The sequence below is a fragment of the Lepisma saccharinum genome, chromosome 3 (genome assembly GCF_977018435.1).
Source record: "Lepisma saccharinum chromosome 3, izLepSacc3.1, whole genome shotgun sequence".
Taxonomy (NCBI): Eukaryota; Metazoa; Arthropoda; class Insecta; order Zygentoma; family Lepismatidae; genus Lepisma; species Lepisma saccharinum.
This window is the reverse complement of record NC_139231.1, coordinates 22,009,777-22,033,594: the sequence shown is the minus strand read 5'-3', so window position 1 is coordinate 22,033,594 and position 23,818 is coordinate 22,009,777. Positions and strand designations below refer to the sequence as shown.

At 37.8% G+C, this 23,818-nt stretch overlaps 1 protein-coding gene across 2 annotated transcripts in view; it reads left to right on the top strand.

Annotated features, from left to right (window-relative positions):
• LOC145984936 (uncharacterized) overlaps window positions 1-23,818 on the top strand; it is a 655,439-nt gene that overhangs the window by 194,461 nt on the left and 437,160 nt on the right. The window contains exon 1 of one of the 2 annotated variants that reach the window (XM_083118348.1): window positions 16,442-16,545. The exons of the other annotated variant lie outside the window; for it this stretch is intronic. Within the exon in view, the coding sequence (XP_082974474.1) occupies window positions 16,501-16,545 (45 nt within the window). The 5' untranslated portion in view covers window positions 16,442-16,500. Of the gene's footprint in view, window positions 1-16,441; window positions 16,546-23,818 lie in introns of those variants that run through there. 2 annotated transcript variants of the gene reach the window in all.

Below are 23,818 nucleotides of genomic sequence, written 5' to 3'. Positions count from 1 at the left end.
ACTCGTTTGAACCAGTTTCCAAATTCAAATACTTAGGAGTAATATTAACAAATGAAAATTATATTAAAGAGGAAATAAAAAGTAGGCTTAATTCAGGAAATGCATGTTACTTCTCTCTTCATAAATTTTGTCTTCTCGTTTAATATCTAAGAAACTAAAAGTTATAATATACAAAACAGTAATTTTGCCTGTAGTATTACATGGATGTGAAACTTGGTCCCTTACATTGAAAGAGGAACATAAATTGAGAGTATTTGAAAATAAGATCCTGAGGAAAATATTTGGACCTAAAGGGGATGAGGAGACAGGTGAGTGGAGAAGGTTACATAATTTAGAACTACATAATTTGTATTCATGTCCAGATATTATTAGAATAATTAAATCAAGAAGATTTAGGTGGGCAGGCCATGTGGCACGAATGGGAGAGGAAAGAGGAGTTTACAGGATTCTTGTTGGGAAACCTGATGGTAAGAGACCTGTAGGAAGGCCAAGACGAAGATGGAGGGACAACGTTGAGATGGACCTAAGGGAAATCGGTAGGGATGGAAAAGAGTATATAGAACTTGCTCAAGATAGGGAAAGATGGAAGGCCTGTGTTGCTGCAGCCATGAACCTTCGGGTTTAAGAAGGCTAGAGAGTTAGTTAGTTATTTAATTTAAGACAAAACTGTTTAGCAGGAACCGTCCGAAATACATATTTGGTTTTACTTCTCTCTCTGGTAATTTACAATGCATTCCAGAAAATAAGCGAAGCGAGCAAAAAAAATCCAATTTCTTGCAAGTTGATATCTAATAGTAAGCAAATAATATCACGGGACGGCATCACATTCTCTCTTTTACTTTTTTTTCCATTTAGGTCGTTCGGCGCCCAGGTCCGATTCCTGTTACCTTTTTAGGTACGGCGATGAGACTGTAAGAATATAGGCATTGCGAGTGAAGTGAGCTGGAACATTTTACCAAATATATTTTTATTGGATAACATTTGAAATCCAGTTGGGAAATACCTCTCCGTCCCCTCTCTGCAGGTACCCTTGACCGTCTAGAAGCAAAGTGAACGAAATATATGAAAAGTAATTCCATCTTAATTATCCTTTGCCCTACTACTCTTAAATGCTGCTAGCGTAATATTGTTTGTCTCCTACAATTCATTTCCGTCCAATGTAGGGGATCAATGCCCGCTGTGGTAGCACCTCTGCGTGCCTCGTTAAGACACCATGCAATGAATGAAAATAGTTTCCAATGTTTGCCCGATTATTAATTTAGATGGTGGCGCACGAAATGATCCCCATATGTTATGTTTTTTTACATCTGAGATGAGGAATCACGTCCTGTGTGTCAACATCAGTTCTAGTAGCCACTGGAAAAATCGCGTGATGACATGTGAAGCGTAATTCATGATGCTACAGCTAGAAGGCTTGAGAAGACAACATGGTGGACAGAGGAAGAGTTACGACCCAACAGAAATCAAGAACTGTGCTTTTTTTGCTGAAACAAAAATATTGTTGGCTGAGGAGCGTTTTCGGCACATTTCCATACGCGGCGTGAACCCTCTAGAGAAACGATCCACAAACTGCATGAAAAGTTTTGAATGGAAGGAACAGTATTGGAATTGATTGGTTAACAATCAAAATGAGCGCTTTTGGGCAACTGAGAGTTCAAAAGTGCTTCATGAAAATGTTAGGGAAACTTGTTGTGTAATTACGGAAATCGTGTGCCGTAGGGTACATAATTTGGAATATTGGTATTCACTTGACTTAGGTTACCAATAACAACGGTGGTCATGTTGAGCATGTCTTGCAGCAGTACATTTTTCCTAAATGTAGCATTTTATGTAATTTATATTTTATTGAAAGCTTCATTGTAATATAGTTATTATCCAAGAACAAAATAGGGGATCATATCGTGCGCCACCCTGTAAATAAATGAGGCTATAAATAATGCGTGCAATTCCTGGCAATAAGAGAAAAACTGCCTACACTGAAACCGCCAAGTAAATAAATTCTACTTTCAGGAAATAGCTCCTCTTATAGGACTAGTTGATTTAGGAGCTATAGCAACACTGACTGCAGCTGTCCGCGTGGTGAAGAAACGCCTGGAGCAACACGCTGCCGGAGAGCTGTTTTCTTCCAGCACGTTTTGCAAGCGCCCAGGTCTTGTTCAATGCTCAGTTTTACCTTGTATGCGCAAAACGCCTTGAAGAGGACGAACCAGGGTAAAGACACAAGTCGACTCGTTGGCACAGGTAAACCAATAGGAAATCCTGTTCTAAGGGGCAAGAAGAAGCAGGATGGCAAAACACGGACTTTTCAGTGCTCTGGCACATCTTTTGTTTACTCTTGCTATCTCATGACCTGACGCTTGTCGTGTCAGCGTGCAAGATCCAGCACAAATTTGTAAAAGCATTATGCCTGATTTTGTTTCGTATTTGATAGTTGAAATGTTCTCCTGGCACTTATCCTTGTATTGAGGCCACGGCTGTCTTTAAGGAAGAAATCGACATGGGAGTTCAGTTCAGAACTCTATCCGTCAACCAAAGTATATAAACACAGTCCGCACAATATTGTACCTAACATCAGAATTCTAACGACTTTCAAATTTTTATTCATTATAATAGACTAGACCAAGCAATGCGATGATCAAACTAGAATTCAACATTGACGTTATAACAAATAGGTCACGTAGATACTCACTTCATAAAATACCAGAAAATCTTGTTTAATGAACATGGGAACTCATATTTCTCTTAAAAAGATTCATAAAAACTCGCTTTCTCCTACAACTTTTTTCTCTATAACCTTAAGCGAATTGAATTCAAACGAAAACAGTGCATTGAAGACACAAAATTGTATTGCGAAAATTTCTTGCTAAAACTTAAATCTTTCTATAATTTAAAACATTCTCTGGCCGCTAATGTTAAAGGTCGCCTTATGCAAGCACTTGTTCTACCCACATTAGACTATTACGCTATCTCCCAGGGCATAAACTACCAACTTATAAAATTATGAACTGTTGTATACGATTCATATCTAACTTAAAATTTCCAAAACAGAGGTTCTGTATTTAAAGTTGTCTAAACATCAACAACGGATGAAGGTATTGGTTGGACATAATAAATCTAGATATCTTAAAATGATTTGAAAAGTAACACAAAATCAATGTTCATTAAAAGGTGCGGTGGAGGGTATTTTGCAATATTGATTTACTTCAGTGTCGCAGACATCTAGCTCCTCAGATTCTTCACCACTGCTACTTTGGACATAATTGGACAACCGTTACTACACCTAAAACATTAACGAAGGTTAATATAGTCACTACTATATTTCTACTACCTTACTATTGTTTCTATCTGGTTTTAAATTGGATCTGCTGTAATGGGTATTTTATAAAATAAATAAATGGGTTCAGCAAGAAAATATGCAGAATCCGTCACATTCAGTGTAAAATGACGGCAGTTGCAGGTCGAAATTTTTCACATCATAACGTAACGGTATTATATTCGTAGAAAAGTGTTAATTTTGGCCCCAAGCAAAAATGATAAACATTTGGGTGTGGTCGCTTTCCTGAAAGAAATGGCTCAAAGTCGAATTGACCGGCTATGGACTCGTGCAGCCAAGTATATCTCGAGAATATGTATAGGTTCCTAAGCAAGTGGGTGCTTTGTTTTTTCCCAGTTAAAAAAAATAATACTGAAATAATATGAGAAAACAAGTGAAAGAAAAATATAAATATGTCTATTTATTTTCTAATGTTATTAGAAATGTTTCTAGAAAATGAACTATCTGAGACTTTCCTTTTCTTGTTTCTTGAGTGTTAGCAGAGATATAAGCAGATCTTCATTGAAGGTATAGGGAAACCGGTGTGTTTCATCGTCCTAGGTCGTCCTCCCGTGGTTCTGCAACCCCGCACTACTTTTCTCGACTGCACTGCTTCAGTAATGGTGTTTGTTTCCCGCTGTGCAATTGTTACTTTATGCTTCATTGCTTCTTTTATCCCTACCGTTGTCGATCGCTACCCTTTCCCTTCACTTGTCTTGCGGGACACTCCTATTTCCTTTGAGGAACCCTATGCGCATGCGTTGCGTAGATGCCGCCTGGTGTTTTTCGGATGGGCGATTTTGGTGTTCCTTTTGACTTCTTTTGTTCCGCCTTTCTATCTTCACTGGTACTGGCTGTACAGCGGTGTGAAGTTCATTTCCACACGTTTTCGGCGTTGTCTAGCTCCTAAGAGACATCTCTCGGCAAAGTGGAAGGGGCACTTTCGTCTCTATTTCATGGGGGGTATCTGTGGTTTCCGTTTGTACCCTACCTTTAGAATCACCCTGTATATATATATAAGGTAGATAGGTAGATAGCTAACTCAGCCTCTCCGCAAAGGTCGCTGGTAAAGCCACTCACGCACGCAGCCATGTACGTCAGGAAGAGCGGAACCCTCCATTACGAATGATAATTTCGAGGGTTTTTTTTTTTTGTTTTTTTTTACAGTTTTTGTGTTGGGAAGAATATTGTAACGATGGAAAATGAATTTGTAACACATTGTGAGTTACTTCTATGTAATAAAATTCATTCACTGCTATTAAATTAATGGAACGTCAGGCAAAAATAACTCGCGTACCATGTAAAGTGTATTTTTTTTTAAAGGAAGTATTCGGAAAATTATAATTAGTAAGGCTAAACGAACCACTGCCTAAATGCAACACAAGCAAGAACGTAGTTAAGGTCGTCCCCCCCGAAAGAGTTCGAAAGTACTAAAAATAATGAAAATGTGCTTTTTTACCACTTATTCATTTATTTCCACCGAAATAAATAGAAGGCAAGGTTTATATTGCGATCATACGTCTTTGTATGGCAGTGCCAAAGAAGATTTATGCACACTACTATTTATAATAATGTGCTTAAGATATTATTCACGGACTTTACTTTTCGTTAAGTGAATCTAACATAGTTTTCTTGCTTTCAATAAATATTCCATTCTGTATCCTTTTAAAAAATATTTCATTCTTTGTTTCTTTGTTCCTTGCCAGAAAAGTTGTTTCAACATAAAATATTAATTTATTTACACACAATTATGAATAAACCTATAAATTATATTACCGTATAATTTTAAACATTATTATTATTATTTGGTTCCTCAGCTTCTGTATATTTCAGGATACGTGCCTGAACATAAAATATTCCATTCACTTCGCTTAATTTATTAGTAAATAATTATAGAAACGTTTGTAATGTTAACAAGTTTTTTAAATCTGAAATTCTTTGAAATAGCACAAAACCCATGTTAATTGGACATTTTCCAAAGAAAATAACCTCCCTTGCCTCTTAAAAAGAAGTTTTAACTGGCAATTTACAGGGGGTTTCAAACTGTGCAGAAGGTTTGAAAAATGTTGCCACATTTATTCCTCTAAAAAATAAATAAAAAAAAGGTAAAGTGTTCCCCTGTGCATAGCACCACGCCATGAAGGTGTATAGGGGGTGTGGGGGTAACGCCCCACACTTTCTTGATCCGGTCGTAAGTGGGGGTGATGTGATCAGCATCACGCCCCTGACCGCCTTTACCCCCCAGGGTTTCCCCCAGGTACCCATGTTATTCGACGCTGGGTAGGCGCCGGGGCCGCTTCCACCGTTAGAAAAGTTCCCGGATTTGAACCGGCCGGGGATCGAATCCGGGACCTTGAGACGAGTTACCGACTGAGCCACCGCGGCCACCTCTCTAAAAAATAAATAATTACCTAAGTTGCAATTTGGTTGACAAGTTAACCGACTAATCCAGGAGCTATTAAACTGCGTAGCTGTTAGTTACAAAAAAAAATTGTCGCCATAAAAAATGCCGTGCCATGAATTACAAAGAAATACTTGTCTTCCTTGCCTTTTTCTATAAGAAGTTTTCAAAGAGTGTTCATTCAGGCTACGCACAAATAAAACTTCGACCTCAAGTGTAGGGTGTTGGGAAATATTAATACCTCCTAAACTTAAAGATATATTATTATTATTATATACGTGGTTTTTCCCGAGATTTACTTTCTACAATTCTATTTAATTTAGCATTGGAAAAAGTAATCCGACAACTGCCAATCAACCCTGGAGGAACAATATCATATAGACTAACACAAGTAGTAGCATATGCAGAATAAGTTCCTTTAATATCAAGAAATAAGCAAGCTGTGGAAGAGAGTTGTCAAGTGTTAGAAGGCAAAGCCCAAGATCTAGGACTAGAAGTGAATACAAATAAAACCAAATATATGTAGATTGGAGATACAGAAAGAGGCAGAAGAGAACCTTACATAAGAATAAATGGAAAATAATATGAAAGAGTGGAAGCCTTTAAATAATAGATCTCAATAATAACAGCAGATAACAAGACAGCTGCAGAAACACAGGAAAGAATAACAAGTAGAATTCGATGCTATTTTTCTTTGCAAAATATGTTTCAATCTAAGAATGTCCGTAGAAACACAAAAATTAAAATATATACAATATTAAGACCCATAGTAATGTATGGTTCAGAATGTTGGGTGATGTCGGTAAGAGAGGAAGTTTGGTTGTTGAGGTGTGAAAGAAAAATACTGAGAAGGATATTTGGAGTGGTAAGAGATAAAGTGGCAAGGAGAATGAGAACAAGTATGAAGTATGGGAATTGTTATATCAGCGATATATTTTAGTGAAGATCAAGCAGCTTAGAATACTACGGGCTGGGCATGTTCAGAGGATGGAAGAAGCACGGGTTGTCAAGAAAATATTATTCAATGGAAAACCGGAAGGGAGAAGGGAAAGTGTAGGTCCAAGAAAATATGGATAGAGGACGTGAAAGAGGACCTAAGAAGATTAGGAGTTAAAGGTTGGAGAAGAAAAGCAGAGGGTCGAGATGAATGGAGAGAGGCAGTCAGGAAGTCTAAGGATTTGCATGGACTCTAGCGCCGATCAGTAAGTAAGTAAATTAGTATTTATAGAATAAGAATTTTCTACATTTTCGTCGCTGATGAGTCTACCCCAAATCAAAGATAAGAAGATACGAAAGCAAAATGGAGGACTTGAGAGTAGACGAAGGAAGACGATACGCAGAGAAGGGACATGTGGAGTTTATGGAAAAGAAGAGGAGAAGACAGGAGAGAAAAGAACTGGAGAATAGAGGAGGAGAGTAGAAGAAAACGGCGACATGAGATGAGAGAAGAGGAGACGACGAGATGAGAGGAGCTAAGAGTAGAGTTGAAAAGAGAAGAAGAGCGCCGTGATGCAGGGAATCAAAGACAGGATAGAAAATAAGAGGAGTGTGAATGAGTTAGGTGGGGACAAGAGAACAGAACAGGAGAGAATTTGAGATAGGACCAGAGGAGAGAAAAAGGGAAGATAGGAGAAGAAGTGAGAGAGGGTGGAGAGGAGAGGAGAGGAGAGGAGAGGAGAGGAGAGGAGAAGAGAGGAGAGGAGATGTAGTTCTAGAAAATATTGCCCGAGCGAGATGAATTGATGCACTGATACAATTATCAACATGATGGAATTCTAAAATGGCAATCTAATATATTATTTTAGATGAGCTCAGGGCAATATAGGATCTTGCACCTGAGATTTTCGATTTTACCTCCGATTATACCACTAAAACATGAACTAAGTATCTATATTTATACCAAGCCCAAATTTAATCCACACTTCAGTCCACAATTGTCTCGAATGGAGGTTTTAATTTTTTGATATTTCTACCTTAGTGACAATCAGAATCATTGCATTTCACCCGGGGTGTATTTATTGATTGATTTGTAGTTTTATATCCACTTTATGCACAGAAAGGCTAATCGAGTTTAAAGTGGGATCCGAACCATTGTGTGCCTCCACCGGGGATCGAACACGAGACCCCTTGATTACAAGACCAGGACAATAGCACTGCGCCATCGGGAAGACCCTGACACACGGCGTGAACAATAAACACAATGAAATATACGTAGAACTTGAAAAAAGTTTCTGCAACCAGAGAAGCTTGAACTACGACCGCTACCTTAACGATAACCACTACTTAACAAACATTCCATTTTTCAAAAAATAGACTCAAGGAACTGATCAAAGTGAAATGTAGATAGAACTTGTCTTCTACATATATTGTGTGAAAATAATTAATAGTAACAAAGATAACGAAGGTAGTATGAATCGACTTAACCATTTAATGGAAATTTGGACATGGTGATAACTTCATTCCATGTTTGCGCAGATAACCTTGCATTTAACTACAGTAAAAAAAGGATTAATTTAGTGTGTGTTAAATTCACACATTTTAAACTACTATTTTACAGGATGTCATGACGTTCTTCTTTAATGAGAAAGATAAAAATACAACATTTCGTACCAAACCTGGAATCTCTTGTATTCAATTTCAAGGAAGAAAGGAAGAGAAATAAGGAAGAGAGACCCACATATATATAAAGGGAGATAGAGATATAGAAAGGAAACATGGAAGAGACATAAAGGAGAAAAAATAGAAAAGTAGAGAAATGATTAAGAGGAAGAGAAACGAAAGTAAGAGAAATAGAGGCAGATAAATAGAAATGAAAAAAAGACAAAAGAATGAAGCGAAACAAACATATTTTATACTGCTATTAAAAAACTCTTTTCTAGTACAAGCAAAAAATCAAGAAAACATCTTGTAGCGAGGATCGAAAAGATGAGTTGAAGTATTTCTGAGAATATTACAACTTTTTATACAAGATATTTCATTCTGCTATGGAAGTAAGATACCACAATACACTATTTCCAACGAAACAACTACAATTTCTGGCGCCTGAGCTTGAACCCCCCCCCCCCCGACTCTCCTGTCTACTTGCCTCTTAAATAATGATACTTAAAAACTACGGTAAATGAGTGATACTTGCATTTTGGAATTTCAAGATCCTCGTCAGACCATACTTTTCGACTTTAATTGTCAAGTTATATTTTTTGAGTAGATATGAGAATGAATGAAGCAAAATGTATGGTCATAAAATTTTCCTTGAGTTTGATTGGTGGAAATTACATATATCATATATGATACAATGGGACTGAATGCATACAAATCAGAGTAATATTTTGAATCTGACATTGATATTAGTATTTTTTTAAAAAAATTATTCAAGTGTGATAATTTAACACATAATTGTTGCACTCACACTCATATTTTTCTACAACCTTTATAAATAAGTAATTGATATTGTAATACATAAATTTTACAATTTTCAAAACATACATATTGTACATTATTACATTCATTGTAGAAAAAAGTAAATTTTTGAGAATATTTGATTTTTGCCTGCCACGTTTCTTGAGAGTCATTTGCTTCCAAATAGCAAACAAAACATTGAATTTTCTTTCTTTATACCATATTATCATTATAATATATATATATATTTTTTAATGTTATTGGTAATATTTACGACTTGTCTCATTCAGTCTTGAAAGTAGCTCCGTGTGAATTACTTTTATTCATCATTCTGCTTGAAATACATTGAAAAATAAATAAACGTAAACTTACTCTTTCATATGTCTCCAACATTGCTTAACATTTTATGCAGGCCTCGAACATTCGTCAACTTATGAATCAGAATAAGAATCAGCAATCTAATTGTTAATGGAAGCAGCATCATAGACCTCTTCATTTTCATCGTGGATTTCTAAGCAGTTGCGCAACCACAGGGGGGGGGGGAGCATTGCCCCGCAACCTTGGTCGAAAATGAGTTCTAGGGGTGCAATGGGGGCAAACATTGACGGCCAAGTGTACCTGCAGAGGCAATTATCGCCCAGAACTTCAAATCTTATGCAAATAAAAATACTTCTCGTATTGGTGTAAAGCAAATAAAGTTAATCTAAACCATAAGAAATGCAGGGCCGTAAGAAGTTGCGATCAAGAAAGCAACTCCTTGCAATTTCCTGCACCCATACAAAATCCGCAGAAATGGCTCCCCTGCGAAGAATGCGTAGCTTGCATAAAAAATGGTTGGACATTTATAATAAATTTTCTTAGTATAAACGATATTTAATTGACAACATTCTTACTTAATTTTATTTTTGTTTTTTCTTTACTTCCTTTATGTATATATACATATATATATGATTCATTTTTTGTCCACGGTAATGTATAAGGATGATATATGTAACCTCTCTGTGTATTTTCCTTATATCTGAAAATGTGTATAAATATTATTTTTATGTGTTAAAATCCACAAATGTAAGATATTTACTGTGGACTGTAAAAGGGCAGATGCCTGTACGGAGGATAATAAATATATACAAATTAACGTAAATAACAATAAAAATGATGATGATTATGTTCATGGCAGGAGTGACTTAGAATTATAACAGCGTACTAAAAATGAAACATACATTTTAGGATACATACATACGAGGGATGTTCCGAAAGTTCGTGAACTAAGATCACTATTCGGAGTCCGAGTCAGTACAAGAGTTGGTGTATGTTTCCATTCGAAATAGCGACCTTCACACTCTTTACACCGATTCCAGCGATGCACTAGCTTCTCAAACACATGTTGCAGACCATTTTCTTAGAGTCGGTGTAAAGTAGTGGATGTGACAGCTTTCACTTCCTGGTCCGTGCCGCTTAACCGTTTCTTAGGTGTTGTAAACGCCCAGAAATCGCAGGGTGCGAGGTCTAAGCTGGATGGAGGATGGTCTAGAGACTGCACACCAATTTTCTCCAAAGCTGCGATAGCCGTGCCATATGTGGCTTAGCGTTATCCTGCAGGAGAAACCTTTCTTCACGAAGCAGTTCACGTCTTTTTTTGGGAATTGCTAATTTCAAATGCATTTGCAAAACATTAGCATAATAATCTCTACAGTTTCCTTGCTTGGAACCCAGTGCTGCAGTACCTACTATTCCACGGATATCAAACAACAAAATTAACATTAATTTATTTGTTCTAACCGTTCACTGATGTTGATGGACGCACACTTCTCGCCTTATCCTGCACATTGCGTTTACCTTCCTTAAAATACTTCCACCACTTGAAAACGGCCAACCAACCCATTACTTCGTCACCGTAAGCTTCTTTGATCATCTCAAACGATTCCTGGCAACTTTTGCGTAACTTCATACAAAATTCAAAAGCGATCCTTTGTCTGGTAATTATTGGTATATCATTCTCATCCCCCATTGTAATACACTCTGCAGTTCGACATTTATAGCGAGCAAACAAACAACAGCTTCATTTTGGTTCACTCGTACATTAACAAAGCACACCAAAGGCTATCTTCACGTGCAACAATCACAGACTCGGCTTACACAGAATCGGCGCAGTGTTGCTAATCCACGAAATTTCGGAACCTACCTCGTAGATTGGTTTGAATTGAATTGTTATTTTAAGTCCACGTTATGCACAGAAAGGTTAATTGGGACTGGACCTACAGTATAAACAGGGATCCGAACCACTATATACCTCCAACGTGTATAGAACCCGGGATCCACTCATTACAAGGAGACGACGCTACCACTACGCCATCGACGAGACCTATACATAGTTTGAATCAGTCCTTATTTTCGTATCAGTAATTTACTAAAATGCTTGGAAAAGATTCCGTAAAAGAAGGAAGGACCTACTGTGGAATGTATGCTTAGCAAACGAATATATGACATGCGATACATAAAAAGGATACAATTTTTAATTATCAAAACAATAAAATATATGCAAAGCTTTCTATAACTGTTAAATAGTATCTATCACTCAACTATCTTCTAACTATATTACATCTTGAAAATATAATTATAATGTGGTACTAACCTGCAGCTTTCTTGCTCGTTGTGAAAAACATAGCTACTAGTAAGAAAGAATCAGCTCACTACTGCGACCTATCGGAGACGCCCAGAAGCACAAAAAAAAAAAAAAAACACACTGCACTGAATGTTCAGAATGAGATACAACAGGCGCGTTTTAGTTCTGCTTTGAAATAAGCGTGTAAATATTTGTAAACCGCATGTATCATATATGATACAAGGGTCTGTAGAGGATATAACTAACTACTTCTAAACAGACAACTTTTATCTAGTTTGTTGTTAAGAAATATACAATCATGTTCTGAGTATTTGTGTAATATGGGATTACGTTTGCACATAACGTTGCGTTCTAAACTTTTCAATGGACTTTTCACTTGTTTCCGTTCTTACAATACTACATGCCTCCATTTCAAAATTCATTAAGAATATCGAGGAACTCTGTAACAGGGAGCAACTGTATTATATACTCCTACTTAACATGCAAGGTAATTGATAAAAAAAACTATTATACCTCATGTGTAATAGTGGCCGCGGTGGCTCAGTCGGTAACGCGTCTGACTACCATGCTCAAGGTCCCGGGTTCGATCCCCGGCCGGTTCAAATCCGGGAACTTTTCTAACGGTGAAAGCGGCCCCGGCGCCCACCCAGCGTCGAATAACATAGGTACCTGGGGGAAACCCTGGGGGGTAAAGGCGGTCAGGGGCGTGATGCTGATCACATCACCCCCACTCACGACCGGATCAAGAAAGTGTGGGGCGTTACCCCCACACCCCCTATACGCCTTCATGGCGTGGTGCTATGCACAGGGGAACACTTTACTTTACTTTTTTACCTCATGTGTAATACGTAAGTGTAAGATTCAACGCGATTTCATAAATTTTCCACCACTAAAAATCGTGCTTTTATTTTTAAAGATAATAGCACCCCCCCCTTCCAATTACCAACCCAACTTTTTAACAGGGTTTAAACAATTCAGTAAAAATAAAATTTCCTGCCTTTTTTTAGGTTTTCCAATCCACGTCATAGGGCAATTCATGTATTTAAAAATGTTTCTAAGAATGTCACTATATTGTAGCTAGGCTTAGAATCTCAATTAACCATGTTAAAAGTATTAACGAGAATAGAAACTGAATAGAAATTTGCCGTCGGATAGGGACATGAAGGGAAGGCGTGAATTTATTTTTACATATTACTTGCTGTGATTGGTTAATGTTAAATAAAGAATTCCTTTCTTATTAAGAAATCATATCAATTACAGCATAAGTAATACATAATTATAGTAAACATTAGTGCCACATATATTTAATTTATGTAATAATTTATTTATTTAAAGACATGACACTACAGGCAAATGCCCACTTACAGTGTCTTGTATTATAACACTGTTTGGTACACAAAATATGCAATCAGAATAATTCATAAGGTACAATACTATGATAATATGTGTTACAGTAATATAAAAATTAATATAAAATTAGATATGAAGAAAAGTATAAAGTATTAACCTGACAGTTGAGGTTAAAACTTACATATGATAACCAAGAAAATAACCAAGGAAAAACATATGAGCTTCACCTTACATTTATAAACGATGATATATAGATGTAATTATAGTAATTAGTAATCAGTAAATAACACCAAAAGAAAAAGAAAAAATAGGATAGACTCTTTCGCCTGTACATAAAGAGGCTGAACTGATAAACAATGTTAAGTCTGTTGTTGGAAGTAAGTTTCAGTTTCCCTTTTGAGCCTTCGAAAATTTTGGAAGATGTCTATCTTATCATATAACTTTGCAATTTCGTTATATAACCTACACATTCTCCGAGTGGGTGCCACATTGGCTGACTTTGTTTGAGCTCTCGGTACTTGTACTTGAAACAGCTCTTTCCGTGGTCTTACCTTATTATATGGTACATAAAAAGGGATTTCTGAGAGCAGCTGAGAGGAGTCTAATGAGTTGTTTAAAAGTTTATGTAAGAATAGTAACTGATGTATGTTTCTTCTATCGCCTAGGGATTGTACATTGAAGTATTTTTTAGGGTATGATAAGGAGTATATTTGGGGTAATAATCCTAGGAATCGAAGGAACTTGCTTTGTACATTCTCTATTCTGCTGGTTTCATTTAGGTTTTGTGAGGACCAGACGATAGACGAGTATTCCAATTTCTACCTTACGTAGGTATTGTATAGAGTTTGGAATGTTTCTAACTTCTTAAAGTCGTTTCCAATTCTCATTATAAACCCTAGGTTTCGGTACCCTTCTGCTACAATGCGGTCGATGTGTTTTCGGAAACTGTTATTTTCTTCAAACTGAACACCAAGATCTTTATAACTTGAAACTCTGTCTAACGTGTGGCCACTGATTGTGTAAGTGTTCGTGTAGGGTTGCTTCTTTCGAGTGAAAGTCATAATTTTGCATTTGTTAAAATTGAGTTTTAGTTTGTTTTTAGCGCACCATTCTACTAGATTTTCAATGTCTTTTTGCAGTTCCAAGCTATCATTATCGTTCGTTATAGACTTAAATATTTTCAGATCATCCGCGTACAAGAGTTTCTTGGAATGTAGCAGGCATTCTGGGAGATCGTTAACAATCACAAGAAATAGCAGTGGTCCAAGGTTTGATCTTTGCGAGACACCCGAGAAGGTCTGAAATACAGTAGACATGCTATTAGCATATCTAACATACTGTTTTCGGTCTTTCAGGTAGGAGGAGATAAGTTTTAAAACACGGCTTGAGAGGTTAAGATGGTGAAGCTTTTGGAGAAGTGTATCATGGTCAACAAGATCGAACGCCTTTGAAAAATCACAACTTGCCCTTTTCCGTCCAGCATCAAGGTTATAAAGTCGGAGATTTCCAATAAATTTGTTACAATGGACTGTTTAGGTATGAATCCATGCTGGTAAGGCGACAGTATCGGATGAAGGTGTCTGGAAATGTATATACATAAGATTTGTTCGAAGAGTTTTGCAGGAATTGAAATAAGAGCGACTGGCCTATAGTTGTTGATATCAGCTTTGTCGGAGGTCTTTGGTACGGGACACACCTCAGAAAGCTTCCATATTTCCGGGAAAAAGCAGGTGGAGAGTGAAAGGTTGAATAAGATGTGTAGCGGGTACCTAAGGCTTTCCGAGCATCCCTTTATCACGCACGGAGGGACCATATCGGAAACAACAGATCTTTTTGGTTTTAGTGATTTGATTGCATCTTCCACGTCATTTAGGGAAATTTCACCAATATGGAGCATGTCCAATAGTTCGCTAGTGTTGATTGATTGATTGATTGATTGATTTGGTGTTTTAAGTCCACTTTATGCACAGTAAGGCTAATCGGGACTGGACCTACAGTTTAAAGTGGGATCCGAACCACTTGTACCTCCACCAGGTATCGAACCCGGGACCCCTTGATTAAAAGGCGACGACGCTACCACTGCGCCATCGGGGAGGCCAGTTCGCTAGTGTTATCCAGGGGGAAAGTTGTTTCGTACCTTGATTTGTCATCGCTATAGACTGATTTGAAATGACGAGCAATTGAATCCGCAATTTCTTTTCCGCTTCGTAGAGATTTATTTTGGTAGGTGGTGGGGTGGGTAGGGGTTTTCTTTCTTTTGTTTTTTACAAAGGACCAACATCTTTTGGGATCGTATTGTATACCTAATTCACAGTTTAGCAGATATTCATCGTACGCCTTGAAGATGCGTTTTTAACGTTCTTCCGCAATTCTTTAAAATTAGCTTCATGAAAGGCGTCCTAATACCAATCAAACACAACCAAAAATTGCAAGAATAAAGGGCCAGTAACCACTTACTGTAGTATACTGTGGAACCGATTATGGAGGCAAAGGGGGACGCAGTTGCCCAATACTTTTCGCCACTTTTGTCCCTTCAGCATACCAAACCTTATCTACAAAGGGAAATACATTGCCTCGGCCTCCCCAGTTTTGGCACTTTTCCCCAAACCAGGTTTTGGAACCAGATTTCCACCTACGTGAAAATAGTTCAAAACATGCAATTTACACTGCGACTACTGGTAATATTCAGTACATCAAATTGAAGTATAGTTTGCCCCCAACAAGTTGCATATTTGTTGATTATACTTTCTTCTATGTTTAATAACTTTACTTCTTATTACAGTACTGCAAAATGGTTCATTTTTACAGAAACTTTGTAAATTTTCCGGACACTTCATTACTTTTCCAGACTTTTCCAGACTGGTAGACGGTCTAACGTGCAATTTGACAGTGGCAGAAACTTTTATTACGTTCCTTTGATGAGGTAGTCTCACAAATTCCGTCGGAATTTGAGGGTTTAGATTGACTGACTCATCTATCTGTTCTGGTAGAAGTCTTTCGAAGACCTATGTACGGCAATAGGTTTTTGAAATGTGTTGTTGTGAGCTGTCAGTCCGTATTCACCATACGATTGCATTGCTCTCATAGCAACTGCATTCTCTTTACAAAACGGGAAAAGTGGATGGGTTCGCAAATTATCAGTATAATGAGAGTAGGACGTTCTTCATTTCCTTTATTACCTCCATTCGAATTAACTATGTCATTTCAGCTTTCCGCCATATTTATTTCAATAACAATAGCGATGATCATTATAATGACGAAGCTTCCGTTTCATATGAACTTACAGGAAACTTTCAAGGCGATCTCCTACGTCGCAGCTCGATTAGGGGAGGAGCTAACATTGCTTCCTGCATCATGGCCACTATATATACCAGTCAGCCAGTTGGGGAGGCAAGGTGACTTTTAACTCAGACCAAGATGCTGCTGCAGATCGTTTGCGTGTTCGCTGTCATATTCGCTTATGTGAGTATACCATTAGCTTTCTTATACCTTAGAATACAGGTTGATTCATAAGTGACCCTGCAAACTGTGAGGCTGAAAAGTGCACACTGGATTTGGTTTGAGTTGGTGTTTTAAGTCCACTTTATGCACAGTAAGGCTAATCGGGACTGGGCCTACAGTTTAAAGTGGAATCCGAACCACTATGTGCCTCCACCGGGTATCGAACCCGGGATCCCATGAATACAAGGCGACGATGCTACCACTGCGCCATCGGGGAGACAGTGCACACTGGAGGAAGCACAAGATGTCAACTTGTGTTCACTAGGGAACCTTTGCAAAAAAAAAGTCGAATATTTCAGCATATGTCGGAATCCACCAATCACGAGTCTGCTGATACTTTACTCTCTTGCAGTATTCATCATGCTCACCATGCTCACTTGCTAGAGTTTGGTTCTTTCTTTATAGCGGTTGAAATTGCAGATAACACCTGGCGTGTCCACTCGCAATTCCACTTCGACTGACATGGGACATTTTGCACTCACAAGGGACCGAATGTTCCTGGCGAGACGAACCAAAGAACGTCGGATACACGGCATGTTGCCAATCATACTGTAAATCGTGAGAGAGACAGATAGTTGATCAGCGCCGTTACTGGACAAAAGTTGCACAATAGTACACAATGCACGGAAAATTAGTACGCGAGAGACCCAAACACTGTACCAACAAACCAATAAAAAGAACTGACAAAAAAGACGTACGCTTGGCAACGTTGTAACGGGAGAGGGATGTTATCCCTACAGCTCTTATTTCGCAACTGAAGATGTTGACACTCATCGAGGCACACACCCTCGAAGACGACTGGTGGACAGAGAGATCTATGTAGCTATTCGGATTGCGATCATTATAGCTAATAAATCCTGTTATAGAGAAGTGTATGTCGGTTATTATATTACCTCCCACAAGCAAATAATGATAGTCTATACCTAAGTATAGATTAATGTGACTTTTCATTTTCACGCGCATATATGCAGAGGGAGTCAAAAGTCCCAGGACACCCTAATAAGTAGAAAAGGGAAGGTAAAATGAAAGATCTGAGGTCGCAAGCAAAGAATGGGGATGGGGGAGAACCTTTTGAGGTAGGTCAGGAATGTGGCCGCCATATTGGATACAAGTCAAAATTTTCAAATGGAAAGGGGGTCATGCACCATATCAAATTGAAATTTTCTCAGGAATTCATATCTGTAATGACGTTGGACCTATCTGGTGTGATAGAAAAGTTATGGTACAAAACATTGGTCACAGTAAATGTTCAATATGCCCACACTCTTGATGAACACAAAGCCGCAAGCGACTGATCCAGTCGTGATGCACTTTTAAGATAGTAGCTATCTGCAGTAATTGTCTGACAGGCCTCCACGATGCGTTGCTCAAGATTAGGGATGGCCATATCCGGATCCTGGCGGATCCGAAATCTGGATCCGGTTGGTTCCGGATCCTCCTAAAATTTTTCGGATCCGGAATTTTCAGATCCGGATCCGTTTTGCCATCCCACATGTGCTTCTTTGGAAAGTAAGAATCTGCTTATAACATATTGTTACCTGCTAATATATATATATATATATATATATATATATACTGGGTATTTTTTTTTTAACCTGAATCATTTGAATATCTTGAAAAAAAATCATCCTACAAAAAAATGTTCGAAATAAAAAGTTGATAGTTTGGAGGGGGAAGTTTAGTGGTGCAACAAAAGAACACCCCCTCCCCCTCTTGTAGGTGGGGCGGGGGGCAACTTTGAAATTTCAAATAGAAACCCCTATTTTTATTACAGATTCGGATTTTACGGAAAAAAATACATAAGTTTTGTCTGAAACATTTTTTTCGATTTTTGATAGATGGCGCTATAATCGACAAATTTTCATTTCTTGAATGTTTACACTTTAAAACCAATGTATTTCATTTCGTAATTCATTTAAATTAAAAAAATAAAACATTTTTGTTCCAGGACTTGAAATTGTTGTGAAACAAATTCCTTTGTTTAGGTTTAACACTTCCTTCAGTAGTAAATTGATTGACTGTACGTTGAAACGAAGCGAAAGAACGCACACTGACTGGAAAACGCACAGCATAAACAACGACAGCTTGACGGAGATTCCTGCCAGATTCTCCATACACGAGAACCATTTCAATTTTCTATTCTACAGTTAATACATCCATTGATATTAAAAAGCATCAACAGCTTAGTCAAATTAATCGCTTGGAGCATTCTTGTGATCTAAAAAACAATGAAAAACAAACAATGATTTAACAGGAAAAGACTAAAAAGGAACTGTTTCTTGAAATTGTTTTTATTTCTTTATTTTATTTTTCTGTTGTAGCTTTGTTAATAAGCATCTTTGACACAACAATAAAAAAAATTAAACAAATATTGAATCTAACTTTTAAATGTTGTAAATAGGCGAATTACCAGCTTAATGAAATCTCAAAAGATTTGTCAAGAATTACTACAAAGTTCATGCACGAGAATGTTTTATTTTTTGAATTTAAATGAATTGCGAAATGAAATACATTGGTTTTAAAGTGTAAACATTCAAGAAATGAAAATTTGTCGATTATAGCTCCATCTATCAAAAATCGAAAAAAATGTTTCAGACAAAACTTATGTATTTTTTCCCGTAAAATCCGAATCTGTAATAAAAAATAGAGGTTTCTATTTGAAATTTCAAAGTTGCCCCCCGCCCCACCTACAAGAGGGTAAGGGGTGTTCTTTTGTTGCACCACTAAACTTCCCCCTCCAAAATATCAACTTTTTATTTGGAACATTTTTTGTAGGATGATTTTTTTTTCAAAATATTCAATTGATTCAGGTTAAAAAATCACCCGTTATATATACAGGGTGACTGGTAATTAGATGTATTCCCTGAAAGGGGTTAAAGTAGAGACAATTTGCAATAAATTTGACCATATGATACCCCGTCCGAAAATTAGTAGATAGTCGAGTTTCTATTGTTTTTTTCTAAAAATGACAATTTTCCACATAAAAAGATGAATTGAGAAAAAACTGATAATTGTAGGGAACTTATTTAAGCGTTTTCTGATAGCTAACAAACAAGTGGTTCGTTTAAAAAAAGTTTTTCCCAAATAACAATCACATGTATGTAACGGGTGGGTCTAAACTTACAAGTGATGATAAAAAAATGCACTCTTAGTTTACTTGGCAACGTATTAATAACAAAAGTGGTATGACACGAACCGTACAAATTACTTAAATTACTTCCTTGAGTCATCAGCTATCCAACAAGGTACAAATGTTGCTAACATTTACATTTGTGTACAAGAAAAAATACTTCATTCATCTTCATGTGTATGGAATCAATGAACAATACAATTAAAGAACATTACACGTCTTGCTCAAAGTGGGCACCTCCGTTACGAATGCAGGCACGTAAGTTTTTACGGACATTTGTTCTCTTAACTCGTGATGTGATGGTGGCCTTGACGTGTTAACCAGCTGTTAAGATCCTCTCCCTGAACTCTTCTTGCGAGTTTACCGGTGCCTTGTCATGTGGCTCCAAATGTAAAAGTCGCAATGCGTCAAATCGATCGGGGTATCGAGCTGGGCAGTCATCATGCTGATAAATCATGTCACGTCTTGTAGCTAGAGGCACATCCTCCAACAACATTGCCATCCCGTTCCGCAAAAAATGTTCATAAGTGATGCCATTTAAGATTTGGGGCAGGAAAAATGGCTCGATGAAATGATTGTTGATTACGCCCATCCATACTTCTGCCTGGGCGTGCGACAGTGGCTGGATGAAAAGTACCCAAAGAAATGGATTGGCCGAGGCGGACCGATTACCTGGCCGACTCGATCCCCCGATTTGACGCCTTGCGACTTTTACATTTGGAGCCACATGACAAGGCACCGTAAACTCGCAAGAAGAGTTCAGGGAGAGTATCTTAACAGCTGGTCAACACGTCAAGGCCACCATCACATCACGAGTTAAGAGAACAAATGTCCGTAAAAACTTACGTGCCTGCATTCGTAACGGAGGTGCCCACTTTGAGCAAGACGTGTAATGTTCTTTAATTGTATTGTTCATTGATTCCATACACATGAAGATGAATGAAGTATTATTTCTTGTACACAAATGTAAATGTTAGGAACATTTGTACCTTGTTGGATAGCTGATGACTCAAGGAAGTAATTTAAGTAATTTGTACGGTTCGTGTCATACCATTTTTGTTATTAATACGTTGCCAAGTAAACTAAGAGTGCATTTTTTTATCATCACTTGTAAGTTTAGACCCACCCGGTACTTACATGTGATTGTTATTTGGAAAAAACTTTTTTTTTAAACGAACCACTTGTTTGTTAGCTATCAGAAAACGCTTAAATAAGTTCCCTACAATTATCAGTTTTTTCTCAATTCATCTTTTTATGTGGAAAATTGTCATTTTTAGAAAAAACAATAGAAACTCGATTATCTCGAAAACTATTAATTTTCGGACGGGGTATCATATGGTCAAATTTATTGCAAATTGTCTCTACTTTAACCCCTTTCAGGGCATACATCTAATTACCAGTCACCCTGTGTATATATATATATATATATATATATATATATATATATATATATATATATATATATATATATATAGTGTGTGTGTGTACGCGCGTGCGCGATTTGTAATTAATTAATACACTTACAAGGGAGGTCAAAGTCTCCCCCTCCGATTTTCATGAAACTTGGCAGGTGTATAGAAGCCCCCCTCAAATGGCAAGATGAGGAGAAATTGAAGTGGGGATCTGACCCCGAAACCACGTAAATATGGCATAGGAAGAAACAGGGGGCATAGGGCCTCTCTTTACACCTGTCAAATTCCATGGAAATCGAAGGGGGACACAGGGGTCAGATGATGCCCACGTAAATTTGTACTCATCTTGATATTTGAGGCGGGTTTTGCCCCCTAAAACAGTTTTTTAGCCGAAACAAAAAAAAAACACGTATTTATTATTTTGGGCTCCTCTATACACCTGCAAAGTTTCATGAAAATCGGAGGGGGACACAGGGGTCAGATCCTTACTTCAATTTGTCTTCATCTTTTCATTTGAGGGGATTTTGCCCCCTAAAACAGTTTTTAGCTGAAACAAAAAAACACATATTTCTTCCTTTGGGCCCATCTATGCACCTACCACGTTTCCTGGAAATCGGAAGGGAACACAGAGGTCAGATCTCCACTTCAATTTGTCCTCATCTCGACATTTGAGGGGAGGTTGCCCCCTAAAACAGTTTTTTAGCCGAAACAAAAAAACACGTATTTTTTCATTTGGGCCCGTTTATACACACACCTGCCAAGTATAATGGAAATCGGAGGGGGACACAGGGGTCAGATCCTCACTTCAATTAGTCCTCATCTTGACATTTGGGGGGGGGGGTTGCCCCCTGAAACAGTTTTTTAGCCGAAACAAAAAACACACGTATTTCTTCATTTGGGCCCGTTTATGCACACACCTGCCAAGTATCATGGAAATCGGAGAGGGACACATAGGTCAAATGCACACTTAAATTTGTCCTCATATTGACATTTGAGGGGGGGGGGTTGCCCCCTAAAACAGTTTTTCAGCCGAAACAAAAAAACACGTATTTTTTCATTTGGGCCCCGTTTATACACACACCTACCAAGTATCATGGAAATCGGAGGGACACAGAGGTCAGATCCTCACTTCAATTTGTCCTCATCTTGACATTTGAGGGGGTTTTGCCCACTAAAACCGTTTTTTAGCTGAAGCAAAAAAAAAACACGTATTTCTTTCTTTTGGCCCGTTTATACACACACCTGCCAAGTATCATGGAAATCAGAGGGGAACACATAGGTCAAATGCACACTTAAATGTGTCCTCATATTGACATTTGAGGGGGGGAGTTGCCCCCTAAAACAGTTTTTCAGCCGAAACAAAAAACACGTATTTTTTCATTTGGGCCCGTTTATACACACACCTACCAAGTATCATGGAAGTCGGAAGGGGACACAGGGGTCAGATCCTCACTTCAATTTGTCCTCATCTTGACATTTCAGGGGGTTTTGCCCCCTAAAACCGTTTTTTAGCTGAAACAAAAAAAACATGTATTTCTTCCATTGAGCCCCACTATAGACCTGCCAAGTTTCATGGAAATCGGAGGGACACAGGGGTCAGATCCTCACTTCAATTTGTCCTCATATTGACATTTGAGGGGGGGGGGGGTGCCACCTAAAACAGTTATTTAGCCGAAACAAAAAAACACGTATTTCTTCATTTGGGCCCGCTTATACACACACCTGCCAAGTGTCATGGAAATCGGATGGGGACACAGGGGTCATATCCTCATTTCAATTTGTCCTCATCTTGACATTTCAGGGGGTTTTGCCCCCTAAAACAGTTTTTTAGCTGAAACAAAAAACACGTATTTCTTTTTTTGGGCCCCACTATACGCCTGCCAAGTATCATGGAAATCGGAGGATGACACTTAGATAACCCCCCTTGTTAGTCTTACACTTTGTAATTATATAACACTGCATATATTATAATGTTTTATTTTAATTTGTAAAACTGTAACTGTAGAACAATTGTATAATTTTTGTATAACATTTCTATCTTTTTATATGTGTTAAAGGTTTATCCTGGAATTGAATGTCTCACATTTATGTATGTTTTCATTTCCAATACATTCGAATGAATACATATTCGTTTCAATCGCATTTACAAAATCACCTCTCACATTTTATGTTAAGCAAGTTAGATTATTTTTGTGCTCGAGTGTGTTAGCCGATGCGTAGCAAAGTATTTTAGGAACAACACTTGAGAAATATTCCTGTAGGACTAACTAATGAAAAATTTCTTTGTAATCGAAGATCATAATACCTTTTAGGTGTGGTAATATTATAATGGGATTGAGATACGAAACTCTTGGATCCGGATCCAAAAAATCCGGATTTTTCGGACCCGGATCCGAATCCGGAATTTTCGGATCCGGATCCAGATCCGTAACTTTTGGATCCGGATTTTTCGGATCTGAATCCGTTTGGCCATCCCTACTCAAGATGACGCCCATCACGAATTTGCACCGCATACACAAATTGTTTCAGATGACCTCAGAGATAAAAATCGGCTGGTGGTAGGTCTGGTGATCTGTATGTGTGGCCACTCGATAGCATCCCGACGACCAAACCATTGCTGAGAATGCTGAATAACTAGCCAGTCGCGAACAATTGTGCTGTAATGTGGTGGAACCCCGTTATGTTGGAAATA